The sequence below is a fragment of the Clupea harengus genome, chromosome 14 (assembly GCF_900700415.2).
Source record: "Clupea harengus chromosome 14, Ch_v2.0.2, whole genome shotgun sequence".
NCBI classification, from domain to species: Eukaryota; Metazoa; Chordata; class Actinopteri; order Clupeiformes; family Clupeidae; genus Clupea; species Clupea harengus.
Genome location: NC_045165.1, coordinates 22,094,791 through 22,114,349, shown reverse-complemented (window position 1 = coordinate 22,114,349; position 19,559 = coordinate 22,094,791). Strand labels below are relative to the sequence as shown.

The window sequence follows — 19,559 nt, the reverse complement described above, 5'->3', positions numbered from 1 at the left end:
ACACCATCTGGTTTCTGTCTCTCTTTCTCTCTCTCTCTCTCTCTCTCTCTCTCTCTCTCTCTCTCTCGCTCACTCACTCACTCACTCTTCCTCTCTTTTGCTTTCTTAGTCAGTTCACTAAAGTTTAAGGATGGCATATCTCCTGGCAAGGGTCTGACAGCAGTAAATCGCAGTAAATCCTCCAGCACTGCAGGGGGCCTCGCTTTCCTTCTCCTCTTTCACACCGTGCTGTTGAACATGCAGCTGTGGTGCTCAGAGCCAGGCCTCCTGCTGATGTGTCTGGCTGGCTATGAAGTGTGTAAAACACCATAAACACAAGAGGAGGACACTCACAGCGGAGAGTATTAACTCACAGGCCCCTAGTCTTGCATGAAAAGATTACAGCCCATAGTTCACTGCTCAGACAAAAAAAGAAAAGAAACAGGAACAGGAGCAGGAAGTGGTGTTGTGTTTCAAAACATGCTGTTGAGGCAACTAGCTGCTAGACATTAAGAAACATCCAACCAGACTACACTGGGTTAAAAACCTCAAATGTGATCAAGTCGTAACAGTGTGAACCATGAAAATGAAAACCTGGTAGCAATTTATTTCTTCTCTCCTATTCCCCAAAATCTGGAAAGTGATGTCATGTTCAGTGGGGTGTATCTGTAAAATGGAGTTTGGAGAGTCCACAGCCTTTCATAAAGTCAATCAGTGTGTCAGGCTGCGAACAAGAGCTCCATGGGGAAGCAGCCTGGTCACTTGACAAGGCCATGTTTACTTGCCTCCACTCTGACAGCAATACATGCTCTGACAGAGGCTAGACTTTTGGAGACCTTATAGTGCAACTTTATAACCCACGATTTTGATTCATAATCTATGATTTTGCTTTTTGAGGCAATATATTCAACATAAATAAAATGTACAAATATGTTGGTCTGATAAGTAACCTTGCTGTTGAGTCCACCTGTCATGATGAATTTTGTAGACATTGAAGATACAAATGGACAGTTAATCTCACAAAATGTGTAATACCTTCTCACAAGCCACTGTATTTGTAAAGAGATACTTCGTTTTTAAAAATAGTTGTTTCATCTTCTGTTCATTAGGTGATGTTGATGTTGTTGGTGTCTGTCATTTATTCTCAGATAGAAAAAAACATTCCTAGTTGGCGGTGCATGTTTAAGATGACCTGACCTTTTCAGTGAGTCACAAAGAGGTCATGTCCAGGTCCATGGGGAACACAACACTCTTGTTTCACCTTTGACCTACCAGCTTTGTGCTGTACTCTTAGCATGCTGGTAGCCTCATGTCAAGCATAAACACACACACACACACACACACACACACACACACACACAGAGGCAGAAATACAGTTCATACAGTTTATGTTATAACAATTTGTAAGGATCATATTTTTGCAAGGGATACATTTTTTTAATTTTGATATGATTACTAAAGTAATATAACATCGGTGATCAAAGCTTAACTGGTGCTATAGGCTATGTCAGATAATTAAAATGGTTTAAATGAAAGAAGTTTATAATCCCAGCAAACTCAGTACAATGTGGATATAACTGTCTAATATAGTCATACTGCCCCCATTATTCTATCCATCTGTAGGAAATGATATTGTTACTAATATTTCATGTACTCATCAGGTCTGAGTGGGTCTGCTGGAACGAAACTTCTTTTTAACCAGTGATATACGTATGTTAAGCAAGTGAAATAATTTAAAATATTTGTCTGACAAGCATGAAATGAAACCTTTACAATTTGTAATCTGTCGAATAGTACATTTGGGCTTTATGTCCATCAATGAGGATAACACAGCTTTCTGGATACCTGGCAAAACAGTTATCATAGAGAAGCTCAACTTTTTGTCCTTCACCCATGAGCAAGATATTATCAATGGCTTTCTTTTCAGGTTTGGGAGGAGCTTTTAACAGGAGCTGAAAGCAGGCCAGCATGCCAGGGGACATCTCCCCAACCTTCTCCATATTGTGCATCACTCTGAGGACATCCTTCAAGAAGGAATCTTTGATTCTTACTCTCCATTCAGGCTGGATCTCAATGGTAGTGGAGGGTTCTAGAGTGGTGTAGGTGAGCTGTAGCTCTCCACATCTGATCTTCAGCGCCACGTTGGCAAGGCCTTCTCCATCGGAGGCCACTGCCTCACGTGCCTGCTTCATGCAACTATTCAATTCATCCCTGCAACAATGTCCCATGTAGTGTGACCTATGAATATGTTGTCAGCTGTTTACTATTTACGTTGATTTTCTGAAGCAGTTTGGGACCATCATTGTCATTCCACACCATATGATGGAAGAAAGGTTTCCCTGTAGTGATCCTGATACGTATTTTCTCTCCTTCCACCTGTAGGGCAGCATTTGTCCTTTTGGAGATGGGCATGGCCTCTACTGCTTTCATGGCATAGTCCAGGTTGGACTTCAAGAGTCCAGTAGACCTTGCCGGGCTAAGTCAGTCTTAAATGAGTGGATGCTTTCAACACCAAGAGCCCCATATGCTTGGAAGGACCTCCTGTGGGAAAGAAAGGTAATCACTTTCATTAATGTATATCTGAAAATATATATATAAAAGTATGAGACATCATAATGTTGTTCCAACCTAACAAAACTCATCTTAAATAGGCACATCATGACTGTTAGATGACTAATAGTATTGACCCTCTGCTTCCACTAACCTTTAGCGAGATTTACTTGAACTATTTGGCTATAGGTTGCCCAATCCTCTGTTTTGTTCACTGTTTAATGTCCATCTTCATGCCACATTTGTAATAAAAATGTGAATAAGCCAACATACTAGGACATTTTGCTTTAAACAACAGCCACTTCTTGTAAAGTGTGGGGTTGGGTTAAAAGATATTCCATATTGGCATAGACAGAACAAACATGACTGTTTTATTTAACGACTCATTCTAGGGCTCACAGCTTTGACACCCAAACAGGTTGAGATGTAGCTAATACAGCACAGGCTTGCTCATTCTTGTTTGAATGTCACATGCTTGTTGTGGGCTCCATGGTCGGCACCGATCAGGATTCTCAGGTTTCCTCACAAACTTATAAGAATTTAGTTTGGCTCTTGGTTATGAAAGTGATAATGAACTCTACACACTTCACACATATTGGTATAAGTGGTTTAATTATAATGTTTTCAATGAACACTATAGGCATCTTTATTTGTATCTCAGGAGTTTTACAGTATTGTTGATACATTGAAGAAATTATCATAGAATTTGAAAATGTTATACAACTGATTTCACATCATCGCACATTTTTTTCACAGGCTCATTTCAAAGTTACCAAAGTTACGATAAATAAATAATACAAAAATGATCTTACACTGAGTCAGACATGCTGAAGTGATGTATACTTGCAAGGAGATTCGGAAACAGGCGACTTAATCAGTAAACAAAAATAATTAAACTTAAAATACAAACTGATCAGTTCCACTTCCAGAGATCAGGCTGCTTGCTCTCAACACTGAACTGGCAGTTAGGATGAGTTAAGTTTCATTTCATGGTTAAGTTTCATTTGTCCTCTAACCCACTACCCACAAAGGGAACGTGCAAACATTTCCATTAAAGGTACAGTACATAGATTGTGTTGTTAAAAATAAATAGTTTCTGCTTCTGATGGATAATGAATACTGATGATGTAACTCTGAAGGTGTGATAAAGTAACAGTGTTTCCAAAATCATGGTGCATTGTACTGTACATGCCTTGTTTAACAATAAACCACTTTTTACTTCTGTGCTAATCCAGAACCAGAACCCTATGAGGGTTTGATTGAGGGAAGATATCTGACCTAATATTTTCTCCTTCACTGTCCAGACAGGATTTTCTTATTTTAACTTTTGAGAGATAAGTAAATAATCGGTGACTGTCAACACACACCAAAAATGATGACGCAAACAGTTACGAACAATAACCTCAAGCAGAACTGTTATAGCTCACCTTATGTTTTAATTAAGGTTTTAGTCGCATGTGTTGTGATGTCTGGTGTGTCTGTTGTGCATGGGAGATAAATAAATGGCATCGATCCTCCCAGAAATCTCCTAAAATATAACATTAAAGCTTAACTGGTGCTATAGGCTATTTCAGAGAATTCAAATGGTTTAAATCAAAGAAGCTTATACTCTCAGCAAACTCAGTACAATGTGGATATAACTTGTTAGGGTACGGCAGGAAAGGAACTCCAATTCCAAAACAACACAGAAGACACAGAAGATCCCAACTTTGGAATCCATAAAACGGGCAGAGCAAAAAACATCCAAACATGGAAGCAAGGCAGAGAAGGAATACGGGAAAGCACACAGCTAAACAGGACAGAATGTTACCATGCTAAAACTGACATTAAACTTACAGGACATAGGCTGACGAACCAACACGGTACAAAGGACAGACTGAACATTCCTGACAATAACTGTCTAATATAGTCATACTGCCCCCCATTATTCTATCCATCCACAGGAAATTGTATTGTTACTAATATTTCATGTACTCATCAGGTCTGAGCAGGTTGCTGGAAGACTAGAAACATTGAAACACAAATTTAGAAGGAAACTTCTTTTTAACCAGTGATATACGTATATAAATGTATGTATTTCAAATATTTGTCTGACAAACAGGAAATTAATTACAAGAGTGATCTTTCTCATTGTACATTTGGGCTTTGTCTCCATCAAAGTAGATAACAAAGTTTCCTCTATATAGGGGTAAAGCCATTTGACGGACAAGCTCAACTTGTTGGCCTTCACTAATGAGCACGGTATGAGTCATTCTTTCAAGTACAGGTTTGGGAGGAACTGTCAACAGGAGCTGAAAGCAGGCCAGCAGGCCAGGGGACATTTCCCCAATAATTTAGTAATAATGTTGTTCCAACCTAACAAAACTCATCTTAAATAGTCTCATCATTACTGATACATGACTAATAGTATTGATCCTCTTGGGTTTTTGGGATATTTGGACTTTACACTTACTTACACTAACCTTTAGCGAGATAATTCAACTATTTGGCTATAGGTTGCCTAATTCTCTTTTTTGTTCAGTGTATAATGTCCATCTTCATGCCACATCTGAATCAAAATGTGACTAAGCCAACATACTAGGACATATTGCTCCTAACAACAGCCACTTCTTGTGTGGTGTTTGGTTAAAATATATTCAATATAAGCATAGACAGAACAAACATAACTGATTTGTTTCACTTCTCATTCTAGGGCTCAAAGCTTTGACACCCAAACAGAAGTCTAGCTAATACAGCACATATGGGCTCCATGGTCGGCACCCATCACGATTCTCAGGTTTCCTCACAAACATATTCATTTTTAGCATTTATTTAGAATTTATTATGACTCTTGATTATGAGAGATTATGAACTCTCCACACTTCACAAATACTGGTATAATTATAATGTTTTCAATGAACACTATAGGCATCTATATTTTTATCTCAGAAGTTTTACAGTATTGTTGATACATTGAAGAAATGATCATAGAATTTGAAAATGTTATACAACTGATTCCACATCATCACACATTTTTTCACAGTTAAAGTTACCAAAAAATAATGGATAAATAAATAATAGAAAACATGCTGAAGTGATGTATACTTGCAAAGAGATTCTGAAACAGGTGACTTAATCAGTAAACAAAAATAATTAAACAAACTGATCAGTTCCACTTCCAGATATCAGCTTAGGCTGCTTGCTCTCAACACTGAACTGGTACATCTCATGATTAAGTTTCATTTCATGGTTAAGTTTCATTTTTCCTCTAACCCACTCCCCACAAAGGGCACACACAAACATTTTCATTAAAGGTACAGTACATAGATTGTAATGTAAAAAATAAATTGCTAGGGCTTCTGATGAATAATGAATACTGATGATTTAACTCTGAAGGTGTGATAAAGAAACAGTGTTTCCAAAAGCATGGTGTATTTTACTGTACATGCCTTTTTTTAAACAATAAACCACTTTCTAATTCTGTGCTAATCCAGAACCAGTGTAACCCTGGGGATGGTGAGGTGCCTATGAAGGTTTGATTGAGGGAAGATATCTGACCTAATATTTTCTCCTTCACTGTCCAGATAGGTTTTTCTTATTTTAACTTTTGAGAGATAAGTAAAGTATCGGTGACTGTCAACACACCACACCAAAAATGATGACGCAAACAGTTAAGAACAATAACCTCAAGCAGAGCTGTTATAGCTCACCTTATGTTTTAATTAAGGTTTTAGTCGCATGTGTTGTGACAGAATGTCTGGTGTGTCTGTTGTGCATGGGAGACAAATAAATGGCATCGATCCTCCCAGAAATATCCTTAAATATAACATTAAAGCTTATGCTATAGGGCTATTTCAGAGAATTCAAATGGTTTAAATCAAATAAGCTTATAATCTCAGCTAACTCAGTACAATGTGGATATAACTTGTTAGGGTACGGCAGGAAAGGACCCAATCGCAGACCAGATGCAGAGACAGTTCAGGGTTTATTTACAAAAAGTTTAAACGTAAAGGTCCAAAAGGCAAACACAAAAAAAGATCCCGGCAAAAACTAGAATTCCAAAACAACACAGAAGACACAGAAGATCCCAACTTTGGAATCAATAAAACGGGCAGAGCAAAAAACATCCAAACATGGAAGCAAGGCAGAGAAGGAATACGGGAAAGCACACAGCTAAACAGGACAGAATCTCTCACCATGCTAAAACTGACATTAAACTTACAGGACATAGGCTGACGAACCATCATGGTACAAAGGACAGACTGAACAGTCCTGACAATAACTGTCTTATATAGTCATACTGCCCCCCATTATTCTATCCATCCACAGGAAATTGTATTGTTACTAATATTTCATGTACTCATCAGGCCTGAGCAGGTTACTGGAAGACTAGAAACATTGAAATACAACCAGTGATATACGTTTATACATTTATGTATTTCAAATATTTGTCTGAAAATCATGAAATTAATAACATGAGTGGTCTGTCTCATTGTACATTTTGGCTTTGTCTGCATCAAAGAAGATAACAAAGTTTCCTGTATGTAGGAGTGAAGCTCCTTGATGGACAAGCTCAACTTTTTGGCCTTCACTCATGAGCAAGATCTGTTTAATATTTTTCTGTACAGGTTTGGGAGGAACTGTCAACAGGAGCCGAAAGCAGGCCAGCAGGCCAGGGGACATCTCCCCAACCTTCTCCATGTGGTGCTTCACTCTGAGGACATCCTCCAAGTAATAATTTCTGATTATTCCTCTCCATTTAGGCTGGATCTCAATCGTAGTGGAGGGGGCCATAGTGGTGTAGGTGAGCTGTAGCTCCCCACATCTGATCTTCAGCTCCACGTTGGCAAGGCCTTCTCCAATGGAGGCCACTGCCTTATGTGCCTGCTCCATGCAGTTCATCACTTCATCCCTGCAACAATGGCCCATGAAGTGTGACTCATCAATATGTTTAGTTTTCAGCTGTGTGCTATTTACTTTGATTTTCTGAAGCAGTTTGGGACCATCATTGTCATTCCACACCGTATGATGGAAGATAGGTTGCCCAGTAATGATCTTGATAACTGTTTCCTTTCCTTCCACCTGTAGTACAGCATTTGTCCTTTTGGAGATGGACATGGCCTCTACTGCTTTCATGGCATAGTCCAGGTTGGACTTCAAGAGTGAATTCCGTAGACCTTTCTTGGCTAAATCAGTCTTAATTGATTGGATGCATTCAACACCAAGAGCCTGAGATAAATTGAAGGACTGCCTGTGGGAAAGAAAGGTAATCACTTTTTATAAATGTGAATCGGAAAAGATGCTCATTGTATGAGACATCATAATGTTGTTCCAACCTAACAAAACTCATCTTAAATAGCCACATCATGACTGATACTCGACTAATAGTATTGATCCTCTTGGGTTTTTGGGATGTTTGGACTTTACACTTACTTAAACTAACCTTTAGCAAGATTTACTTAAACTATTTGGCTATAGGTTGCTTAATACTCTTTTTTGTTCACTGTTTAATTTCCATCTTCATGCAACATTTGTAATCAAAATGTGCCTAAGCCAACATGCTAGGAAATGTTAGGTTGCTCCTAACAACAGCCACTTCTTGTAAAGTGTGGGGTTGGGTTAAAAGATATTCCATATTGGCATAGACAGAACAAACATGACTGTTTTATTTAACGACTCATTCTAGGGCTCACCGCTTTGACACCCAAACAGGTTGAGATGTAGCTAATACAGCACAGGCTTGCTCAGTCTTGTTTGAATGTCACATGCTTGTTGTGGGCTCCATGGTTGGCACAGATCCGGATTCCCAGTTTCCTCACAAACTTTATTAGTTTTAAGCATTTATTTAGAATTGAGCATGACTATTGATTATGAGAGGGATAATTAACTCTCCACACTTCAGTCATTGTGCATGGTATTCTGAACATACTGGTATAATTATAATGTTTTAAATGAACACTATATTTTATCCCAGGAGTTTACAATGTTGTTGAGTACATTGAAAAAATTATCATAGAATTTAAAAATGTTATACAACTGATTTCATCACACATTTTTGTACAGTCTCATTTCAAAGTTACCAAAAAAGAATTGATAAATGAATAATACAAAAATGATCTTACACTTCGTCGGACATGCTGAAGGGATGAATACTTGCAAAGAGTTTCTGAAACAGGCAACTTAAACAGTAAACAAAAATAATTCACCTTAAAAAACAAACTGGTCAGTTCCACTTCCAGATATCAGCTTAGGCTGTTTGCTCTCAACACTGAACTGGTACATATCTGAGTTAAGTTTCATCTCATGATTAAGTATCATTTCCCTTCTTATACACGCCCCACAAAGGGAACATGCAGAAACTTCCATTAAAGGTACAATTCATACATTGTACTGTTAAAAATATATCGCTTCTGCTTCTGATGAATAATGAATACTGATGATGTAACTCTGAAGGTGTGATAAAGAAACAGTGTTTCCAAAATCATGGTGCATTTTACTGTACATGCCTTGTTTAACAATAAACAACTTTCTTTAAGGGGAGCAAATGGGATGGAATACAAATAGAACTCTATCTCTAAACTGCAACTAGTGTTCCTTAGTGTTATGTGTTACTGATGTGAGATCAGTTGTTCCATTTGAACATGATGCTGTGTTCAATGCTTTGAATCAACATCACCTTGAGAGATTCCTGTCAAGGTGTAGGTGGTGTTGCTTTGACTGAATGACCAAACACAAAAATCTGAACACAAATTATTTTTCATTTCCTCTGTATTGCATTTAGTTTTAGTCCACCTGTTGGGATTTGTAATTCACATGACAGTAGCCCCTGATGATATAATTATATGTGGACTACTGAATAACATACCTGTCCACTTCTCCAGAGGGTTCGCTTTGTATAACTCTTGACTATCTGAACTGCAATAACATCAGACCTGCTTTTAGTTGCTTGTAGCTCTCCGGCTTTTTTGGGGAATGTAATTCCAGGTCAGCGATCTCTCTCAGGGATTGGTCTTTTAGTTGACACTAAAGGCTCGTGTCCATTTATCCAGTATTTTTACATTAATTCCCATATTTTCACCACACAGGGCTGTCGGGTTTGGTTTGTTTTTATTTTGTTATAGAGGCACAGAAAGCAAAGATCTCCCTTCATAAACTCCACCTCTCTGCCTTCTTATGATTGTATAAAATAATTCTGGTGTCTACTGGGGCTTTTTCGTCCTCTCTGTACAAAAACACATTATCAAATCTCTTTTAAGCTGTAGGTACTGTGTTGCATCAGTACCTTCTCCAGCCAGAACAGTTATTTTCAGACAGACCTCTGGCGTCCCCCCAATTCATGTAAATTGTTTATTCTACTCCTATGACTGTGCAACCAAGCTGCATTGTTGTGAGAGTCAGCATGACAGGATAGGGAGAGAGCTGAGACACCTTCGGAGGAGGAGGGAATATTAGAGAGGGAAGGAACACCAGTGTGTGTAAGGGAATATCAAAGAACTGAACTCAAAAACTTCACTATAGTTGGAACAATAGCCTGCAATAAAGCTCCATTCCCATTTCCTCCACCAAACTCTCCGGTCTTTGCCTACTCAATCTTGCAACCATCTAATTCAGCTGAAACCAAGAATACATACATGTACAATTCTTCACCAGAAAGACTGTTAGTAATGAGACAATACTGTCGACCTGCTTCGTGAAGAACAGGCCACATGTATTTGGTATGGATGATCATTTTCTAGTGTGGGCCTTGTTATGAGACGCTATAAAGACCATTGTACGAGTCAAAAATTTAGATCAACATGTCAAAGTTTTGTTTTTAATACAGAAGCCAGTAATATTACATATACATTAATCGCCTGCAGTCTTGCATTGATTGAAGAAGGTAAAAAGGACAGTCTACTTAAAGACAAAAATATATAGCTATACGTATATACATACATAATAAAAAGATTGCTTTGAAAGGCTTTATACATAATCACCAGTAGCACTGAAGTACTAAAAGGTCTCCTTCTGAGCAAAGTCGTATCTCGTCCAGCAATGTGACTTCCAATGTGAAGGCTCCACAGAATGTTGCAAAAAGTTGCATTGATTACAGTGGGCCACCCCAACGTTTGGAGGTCTGACATATCTTTATATTGACCACTGAAAAAAAGTAATGACTGCTGCCATTGGCCACGGTTTTGTGCTTCTAATTCACATCTTTCATGTCATTCCGCACGTAGTCCGGTGATTTACCGAAACAGAAAGTCATTATAACTTGAAGTCAGCCAACAATAGGTTGCTACACAACACCTGAAACTCTAAAGTTCTATTTGCGTGAAGAACAATTTTTTTCTTAGCAGAAGTCCCGGAACGGCAATAAAATCATTAGAAAGAGGTATTTTGGAGGACTGTCTTTTATCACTTTGGCGAGTAACCGTATAATAAGCGGAATAATGTATGGTCCGCCGATCAGTATCGAAAAATAAGTGTTGGGATTTATTTTCCGATACTGACCAGCAGACTATACATTATCCTTTACAAAGCAAAATTAGCTTTTGATTGGTTATGCTACTTTAACTGTCATCCCACAGGTCAATATCCTGGACCTTGTGACTTTGAACCTGGTTGTCTGAATCAGTGAAGATGTAATGCTGGGCACTGTGGTAGTTATGTCTCCCGCTGATGAGCTCCACCATCTCCCCGTCGCTCTGGAGCACGATGCGGCTGTTCTCCCCCTGGTACTGGCTGTGGTTCGCCAGCAGGTGTTGGAAGCAGGCCTGCAGGCCTCTGCTCATGGCTCCAATTTGCTCCATGCTGTTTTTCACCTCCAGGATCTTCTCCAGGGTCAGAGCCTTGCCGAGGTTCACTCTGCGCTGAGGCCGGATCTCGATGGTGGCCTGGGGCTGCGGGGTGGTGTAGGTGAGCCGCAGCTCTCCGCAGGCGATCTTCAGCTCCACGTTTGCCAGACCTCCTTCGCTGGTGCCGACCACCTGATGTGCCCTCTCCATGCAGCTCTCAAAGTCGTCGCGGCAATGATGGCCGGCAAAGTGCGTCTTGGCAATGCTGGCGCGGGTCAGTCTGGGGCCCACCTGAACTCTCTGGAGCAGTTCAGGACCTGTGGAGCCCTGCCTTACTGTGTAATGGAGGCTCGGGTTGCCCGAGACAAACTTGACCAGTTGGCGCTCCCCTTCCACTAGCAAGGAGACATCTCTGCGCTTGACAGCTGGCATGGCATCCAACACCTGGGCGACATGTTCAAGGTTGGACTTGAGCTGCGAGTCCAGCAGACCTTCCTGACGCAGCTTCACTTTAGCTGACAGGAAACTCTCCAGATCCAGCATGGGGACGGTGAACTGCTTTCTGAAAGAACATGACAAAAATAATAAATTAACAAAAACTGAAGGTAAAAGCATGACCATATGACTTCTCCATTTGATGTTTAGTCTTAACACATATGGTGCCATGACCTGTCTGGCACAAATCTAATCCAGGGCAATTGAGACATAACGATATGTGATCACAGGATGAAAACATCTTCTCAGAACTGGTGTCATCCTGTTGGTCTCCAACACTTCATAAGAGAGGATGGGTTTTCACCACAGCTTATCATATCCATATTTCAATTACTGAAGAAGGGCTTTTGCTGTGTTTAACAAATCTCATGTAAGTGGCACTGTGTTGTGACACTGCACGTCAGCATCAGACCTTGATGATCCTGATACAATTAAAATTCAACATGCAAACAAGCTTGAACAGGGATGCCATCAGAATTACAATTCAGGAGACGTTTTAAAAGTCTCTCTCTGTAAGAACAGTACAAACTTGGGGTAACATAATACTTAAAGTCAAACGGACACTGAATTCTCAAACAGCTAAAAATCTAATCATGCGTTGCTTAAAGTCAACGTATGAAAAGGCAGATTGGCAGATGCCCACTGTTCGACAATGGTGACAAATACCCAGTTCGTTTCTCTTGAATGTTAGCGTTACTGTTAAACCAATCAAATACTAACCTAAGCGCTTCTGAAAACAAGTTTGGAGCAAGCTGAACGCTACCGCTGCCCTCGCCGTCCATTGTGTCGCTCGTGGCCTCCTCAGAGTCAGGGTCGGGTTTCAACAGATGTGCGGGACTTGCTGAGCGGCTGTCCCCCCAAATAGACTGGCAGATGTCGAAATACAACCATTGTCGCCCACTACCAGTTTTCCGATAGTGATCGTTAACCTGCAAGTATTTTGCTCTCAATGTTTTCAGTTTGTCAATAATCTGCGATTTGCTTCTATGGATACCACTTTCGCGAAGAATGTCTGAAATCCTGTCATACACCAAAGCATCTCTAGCGGTACCAGATATCTGACAAACAATGTCGTCTTTGGCGCGAGCAGACAGCAGTTCTTTTGTTTCACTGTAGCTCCAATTTGTAGCCGTTTCTATTTGATGTTTTCGTCTTTTTTTGCTTTCTAAATTTGCCGTTCCTTCCAGGTCAGAGTCGGGCTCCAAGCTGCTCTCGAGGGCTGCAGGACTTGCTGAGCGGCGTTCCCCCCAAATACTTTGGCAGATGTCGAAATACATCCATCTTTGTCCACTATCACTTTTCCGGTAGTCATTGTATTGTTTTCGAAGTGATTTTAGTTTGCCGATGATCTGCGATTTGCTCCTATGGACGCCTCTTTCGCGGAGCATATGTGAAATCCTTTCGTAAACCAGAGCATCACGAACAGTACCAGAAATCTGACTTACAATTTCGTCTTCGGAACGTACAGACAGTAGTTCTATTATTTCGTGGCTGTTCCATTCTGTCCGATGTTTCTGTGAGGGTTTGCTTTCAGAATCTGTCGTCCCTTCTGGGTCAGAGTCGGGCTCCAACCTGCTCTCCAATTCCGTGGGACTTGCTGAGCGACTATCCCCCCAAATAGTGTGACAGACGTCGTAATACATCCAACTTTGTCGCCCACTGTCACTTTTCCGGTAATGATAATATTGTTTTTGAAGTGCTTTTAGTTTGCTGATGATCTGCGATTTGCTTCTGTGAACGCTTTTTTCGCGGAGAATGTCTGCTATCCTGTCGTAAACCACAGCATCACGAACAGTACCAGATATCTGACTAACAATTTCGTCCTCCGCACGAGCAGACAACAGTTCTATTATTTCGTTATTGTTCCAGTTTGCTCCTATTTCTGTCCGATGTTGTTGTGTGGTTTTGCTTTCTGGATCTACCGTTCGTTCCAAGTCGGAGTCGGCTTCGAAACTGCTCTCCAGCTTCACACCTGCGGGACTTGCTGAGTGGCTGTTTCCCCAAATAGTTTGACAGACGTCGAAGTACATCCAACTTTGTTGCCCACTGTCACTTTCCCGGTAATGATAGTATTGTTTTCGAAGTGATTTTAGTTTGTTGATTATCTGTGATTTACTTCTGTAGACGCCTCTTTCGCGGAGCATGTGTGTAATCCTGTCGTAAACCACAGCATCGCGAACAGTACCCGATATCTGACTAACAATTTCGTCTTCAGCACGAGCAGACAACAGTTCTATTATTTCGTGGCTGTTCCAGTTTGCTCCTATTTCTGTCCGATGTTTTTGTGTGGTTTTGCTTTCTGGTTCTACCGTTCGTTCTAGGTCACATTCGGGCTCCAAGTTGCTATCCACAGCTGCGGGACTTGCTGAGCGGCTATTTCCCCAAATAGTTTGGCAGATGTCAAAATACATCCAACTTTGTCGCCCACTGTCACTTTCCCGGTAATGATGGTATTGTCTTCGAAGTGATTTTAGTTTGCTGATGATCTGCGATTTGCTTCTGTAGACGCCTCTTTCGCGGAGCATGAGTGTCATCCTGTCATAAACCACAGCATCGCGGACAGTACCAGATATCTGACGAACAATTTCGTCTTCGGCACGAGCAGACAAGAGTTCTATTATTTCGTGGTTGTTCCAGTTGGCTCCCATTTCTGCCCTATTTTTGTGTGGTTTTGCTTTCTGAATTTGCTGTGTACTTTAGCTCCTCTGCAGCTATTGTGTACAATAGTTCCGTCGCAACATTACCACGTCATCATTTACGTCCCCTCCAGCAGCGTCACATGGTATGTCTGCGTTCGAGTTCGAGTTCGACTTTAGGCTGACCTCGGCTGACCAGATGGTAAACGTGAACTGCCCATCGACCGAGGTATCCTATAGCTCAACCCATAGGTATATATGTCTATGGCCCAACCCGCTATATAGCCTAGTCATTGGAACTGCCAGTCTCAGTCGGAAAGGAGTTGGAAAAGGCGGCAGTCTAGCACGACAGTTTCTTCTTTCCTTTATAGTTTGTAACTTACGTGATATTGTTATTTACAGTGGATACCACTGAAATTATCCTTTCCTTTTCAGTAAAATGAACACGATGACTATAATTAATTTGGTCAGTGTTAATAATTTATGGTATTTGTGTTTTCTGCACATTTTTATCATCAGTCAACAGCATACAATATATATTATAAATATAGCATGAAATAATAATGGAGGGGGAGGACGAGCTAGAGGAAGAATGGCAGAGAGAGGAGGAGGAGAGTGTGCAGGTTCAAAGGGTACAAGAGGCAGAGGATCTAGAGGAAGAGCAACAGAGTCACCTCAAGAGCTGGCTTTCATGAAGGTAGGGAATCTACTAACAAGGGGAATCAGAGAGAATCCACTGAAATGTTAGGCAAATATGATGATGTCTTAGCCACTCACTTCCAGTCATCTCCTGCGTTTTCCGTTTCATGTCCCATTCCATTCAGAATTATTTAATTTCTGCCATTACAGCCACTGTTCTTGATGAAATGAAAGACGACGTTCAAACTGCTCCCTTTTTTGCACTGCACGTAGATGAGACAACTGACATGTCATGTCATGTACAACTGTCTGTGATCATTCAGTATGTAGATACTGCAGGCCAAATTCATGAGGGTTTGGATCGGATTTTTTTAATGTCTCAGGAGGGTGAGATGCCCAGTCTGTCTTTGCTGTTTTAAATAAACACATGCAGGCCAGGGCTACTGTTACAAAGAAAAAAAAAGCTGTGTGATGTATGTTGAGGTGAAATGAACATTTCGGTTGACTGTGCTTAAACAACTGCAAGTCCCACAATGCACCACTAGCAGGTCAGTGCAGCCTGCTCATTATTTTAAGTGGGAACACCTGAGAAGGAAAGGAGGTCTCTCAGTAAACACTCCAGCAAACATTTCAGCAGAGAGAGACACACACGAAAAGGATCTACTCGTGGTGCAACCAAAGAAGCCACTGGTACAGTAACTTATTGGGTTTTATTGCGATGATTATTTGCTGTTGAAAGTGCTGTTATAATCATTGATGGTTGTGTAAGTTGATTGATTTGTGTAATGATACTAACCAAGCAGCACACAGCATACAGGCAGCATGCTTATCAGCTTGCTGCATGCAAGTGAGTTTGGCTTTTTGTTTGAGTATATTTTGTTGATTATAAATTGAACAATGATGTTTGAAGTGCTTTTCTTAAACACCTATGCTGCATACTATTTGCAGTCATTAAACAGTCACTCTGTCATTAGTTGGGATTGTTGCAGCAATTCCAACTGTTGTAAGCCTTGGTACTTGGTACTGAAATTGTTTGAAATGTATTTGAATTTTTTTGTATAACTTGTGCTTTTTGTGTTTTTAAGGTTTTCAACCTAAATGAGCCAACCAGACCAAACGAACAAAGAAAAAGAAAAATCATTCTGAGTTGGAACGAGTTGTCCCGTACGTCTTTTGGGATTAATGCACCAGGCCGTTTTCAAGTTGGGCCAGAGAGTAGACAAAAACACCTGAGAACTTGACAATGTATGATGGGGCTGCTGTCATGGCTTCCTCTCTGAATGGACTTCAGGCAAAAGTAGGATCTGCCCAAAATGCAATGTTTGTGCACTGTTATGCACACATATTTAACCTGGTGTTATCCCAGTGAGCAAAATGCTTACCTGAATCCAGAGTTTTTTTGCTAAAATCTCCGGGTTTGCCTCCTTTTTTGCTAAATCCACTTAGAGGATGGCCTTTCTTGAGTTTGGAGTATGTTCACGGTAAGTACTGTGGCCAACAACTATGATGGACTCCTGCAGACTTTTGAAAGGATTTTAGAGGATGAGACCATAGTAGAGGAGGACACACTCTTCTCAAAGACTGATGTGGTATTTGTGCAGCAGAGGGCTGTGGATATTCTCTATTGCAACACTGCAATCAGAGGAGGCTTTTAAAAGCTGTGTATGCAAAAATGGCAAATTTCACATCAGATCCTCGAAATGAATTTAGGCAAAAGCGCCGGTGTCGGTCACATTTGCAGGACGCCAAAGAGCGTCACAGAAATCTATAAATGTCCATCTTAGACTGGCTCAAAAGTAATGGCCATTTCTTTGATGCAGGGAGACTGAAATCTGAGCTCCAAGTCCTATATTCAGATCATGACCTTCAGGGCAACAAGGGAAAGCTTTGTGATTTCTTAGTGTTTTTTTTTAAAGACATGGAGTTGGATAAAGCAATGCATCAGCTTTACATGCTGGTGTCTTTAGCTGCAATAATTGGAGCTACATCAGCAGGTGTAGGGAGGAGCTTCTCCTACTAAGAACGAGTGAGGTCATACAGCCGCAACTCAATGGGCTGGCCATTGAGAGGAAGCTGGTCAAGTCTCTGGAGAAGAATCCCAGTTGGTGTGACAGGGTAATAGACAATTTTCTTAAAAAAGAAAGGAGGGCAAAATTCATTTAAATGCTACATATACCTGCTACAATGTGTGTATAGCCTACTCTACATTTGAATAAAAACGAACGCAGCACAGATACATTTCAAAGAATGAGTTACAGATTACTGAAACTGATTCATTATACTATTACACTACCTATTGATTTCATATGGTGATGTTTTCAAAGTATCCACCAATATGTTTAAATAACATTTCAGCGCACCCTACGACGTTTTATGATAGCGTCATAACTGTGTGCCCCCCCATTTGCAACCAATGATAAACTATTTGGGCCTACCTTTGTTGAGTGGTAACATGGTCCATGAACTGCCAATACTTTAATACAGACTAGCCTACTAGTTATAACCATGTGAAGAAATGCCTGTTCTGATGTGTATGAACAGTCATGTGTAAGCAGTCAGGTAATTTCGTAAAATGAATAAGCTCAATAGTTTTGTTTAACAGCCCATGGAATGTAGTTTCTCTTGTGAATTGGTATGAGGAATTGCAACACATATTACAAAACTCAAACTAATTCCAGACTCACAATATTGGCCCCTCTAAAAACTCCTGTGGGAATGGAATTTTATTTTTTAATGACAACCTAATACACATCAATAGAGTAGCCTGGATTGTTGATGAAAACCTCTTAGGAAATGTGTAACATATTAATTATGGATTCTGTATCTCCTCTAGTCAGACCTTCAGTAAGGTCTTTGTCCTTGTTGTTGTGTTTTTCAATTGCTGCCCCAGGGGAATTCCGATATTGAGGACATCTTTCATGTTGAGACTGTTTATCAAAACAAGACTGCCCCAGTTCAGCAGTCAAAATACAGGCATGAATACTAAGGGTAGAAAGGTGAAAATAACAATAACATAAAGTGGCCTGTCTTCATTAGCCATTTAAAAAAAATTTATGCAACCCCCTAATCTGTTCTTAGAATGTGGATGTCCATAAATCAACAAAGAATTTTTTTCTGTGCTTGTTGCCAAAGGTCAACACCATAGTTAAAGATTAAATAATGTAAGAAAAAGGGATGTTTCTCGTGGTTGATGCAGCAATTAGCCTTTAAGCCTTTAGCCTCCAGTAAAGAGGGGAAACGAAGGACATGGAACATACTCCTGATTTAGCGGTGTAGGTCTGACCCACAAGCATCTCAAACTCTAGCCATATATAATGTTTACGTCACCTCCCAGGCTCTTCATGTAAATTAACCAGGCTTTGACTGCAAACTGGTCTTGCAACCCTTTGTTCTGTATGATAATAACATTTCTCTGACCTGTTGCCTGTGATGGTTCTCAATGGCTCAAAGGGCTCTGCGTGTCTGCGTATCTGCTGAAACGGACGACCATAGATCAGGCTTTACCCCTATTCCCATACTACAATTTGTGGCTGTTGCTTACACTTCAGTTGATTTCCTTTCCAAGTGTCTGAGCAATGCCAGGGTGCGGACCTTTCCTCTGTTACCTAGATAAGATTACCATTCGGGAAAAACTAATTTTGGTGGTCGCTGTGGCTGCTTTACCATGAATCTCATGCTCTCGGGCAGGACATACTGTAATTTCTTCTTATAATACTTCACTTTTTGGATGTAATGTACTCAATGAAATCAATTTCAATGAAATATTTTTGTATGTGCATGTGTATGCCTGATTCACATTTTTTTTTTTAAACGGTTCCCCCACTGGCAAAAATGTTCTCTTTCTTATACCATGACGGCACTGCTACCTTAAAAAGCTCCAATCATGGGATATTTGCAGAATAACTTACATTTCATTCATGATGTTTGACTTGGTCCTCACTGATAGGCAAGCTCCCCTGATGCAGGTGTTTTTGGTCCCAAAGTTAGAGACAGGTGTCATCCGTCCTGCCAGAAATAAACAATGTTAATACATTATTTATTTACTCACACATCATTTTGTTGCAACATCCATGCTTTCCCCATTATGGCTTTTGAGTTGAGAACTACAAAAACATTTTAGAATACCATGACATAACAGAGAACATGGCTAAAGGTAGAGGTATCTCACTTGTGATGGCTGTGGCTCCCCTCCTCTGTGTAAACTGCTGAGAGCACGAAGGGCAGATTATAAACAATGCCCTGCCCTCACAAAAACACCAAGCCACACTCAACACACACTCACATGCATGCTTATACACACCCTTTACTTGTTAAGTGGTTTCTTAGAACAGTCCTCTCTGAGGTCTTATTTACACATCACAGAAGAAAGGGTTATGTGAGCAGAACTGATGTATTTTGCCAATGAAGATGTATACAGTATAACAACTTCACCATATAGTATAACAGACTTATTATTATATACATAGAAGTGGAGAGAGGTGAAAATTGTGACAACTTAGAGATA

General features: G+C 40.3%; 2 protein-coding genes and 2 long non-coding RNA genes across 4 annotated transcripts; 1 reads left to right on the top strand and 3 right to left on the bottom strand.

Annotated features, from left to right (window-relative positions):
* Window positions 1–1,350: 1,350 nt before the first annotated feature.
* On the bottom strand, window positions 1,351–4,015 carry LOC122133468. The gene is made up of 2 exons (XR_006152792.1): window positions 3,342–4,015; window positions 1,351–2,520 (listed from the first exon to the last, which is right to left on the bottom strand). It is a non-coding gene; the product is annotated as an uncharacterized LOC122133468 (long non-coding RNA).
* Window positions 4,016–6,208: 2,193 nt separating this feature from the next.
* Window positions 6,209–8,843, bottom strand: LOC116223535. Its single transcript, XM_031580625.2, has 2 exons — window positions 8,631–8,843; window positions 6,209–7,759 (listed from the first exon to the last, which is right to left on the bottom strand). Exons 1-2 carry the CDS (start codon window positions 8,642–8,644, stop codon window positions 6,976–6,978), a joined length of 798 nt encoding a protein of 265 aa, XP_031436485.1. The 5' UTR covers window positions 8,645–8,843; the 3' UTR covers window positions 6,209–6,975.
* Window positions 8,844–10,293: 1,450 nt separating this feature from the next.
* LOC105896288 lies at window positions 10,294–14,527 on the bottom strand. Its single transcript, XM_012823035.2, has 2 exons — window positions 12,501–14,527; window positions 10,294–11,847 (listed from the first exon to the last, which is right to left on the bottom strand). The coding sequence occupies exons 1-2, from the start codon at window positions 14,426–14,428 to the stop codon at window positions 11,061–11,063; spliced, it is 2,715 nt and encodes a 904-aa protein (XP_012678489.2). The 5' UTR covers window positions 14,429–14,527; the 3' UTR covers window positions 10,294–11,060.
* Window positions 14,528–14,660: 133 nt separating this feature from the next.
* Window positions 14,661–18,817, top strand: LOC116223487. The gene is made up of 2 exons (XR_004165116.2): window positions 14,661–15,745; window positions 16,141–18,817. It is a non-coding gene; the product is annotated as an uncharacterized LOC116223487 (long non-coding RNA).
* The last annotated feature ends 742 nt before the right edge of the window (window positions 18,818–19,559 follow it).

Coding starts and splice junctions, on each gene's coding strand:
- LOC105896288 (XM_012823035.2), bottom strand. CDS start 14,428: ATGGGAGCCAACTGGAACAACCACGAAATAATAGAACTCTTGTCTGCT. Junction 11,848..12,500: donor TTGTTTTCAGAAGCGCTTAG/GTTAGTATTTGA, acceptor ATGTTCTTTCAG/AAAGCAGTTCACCGTCCCCA.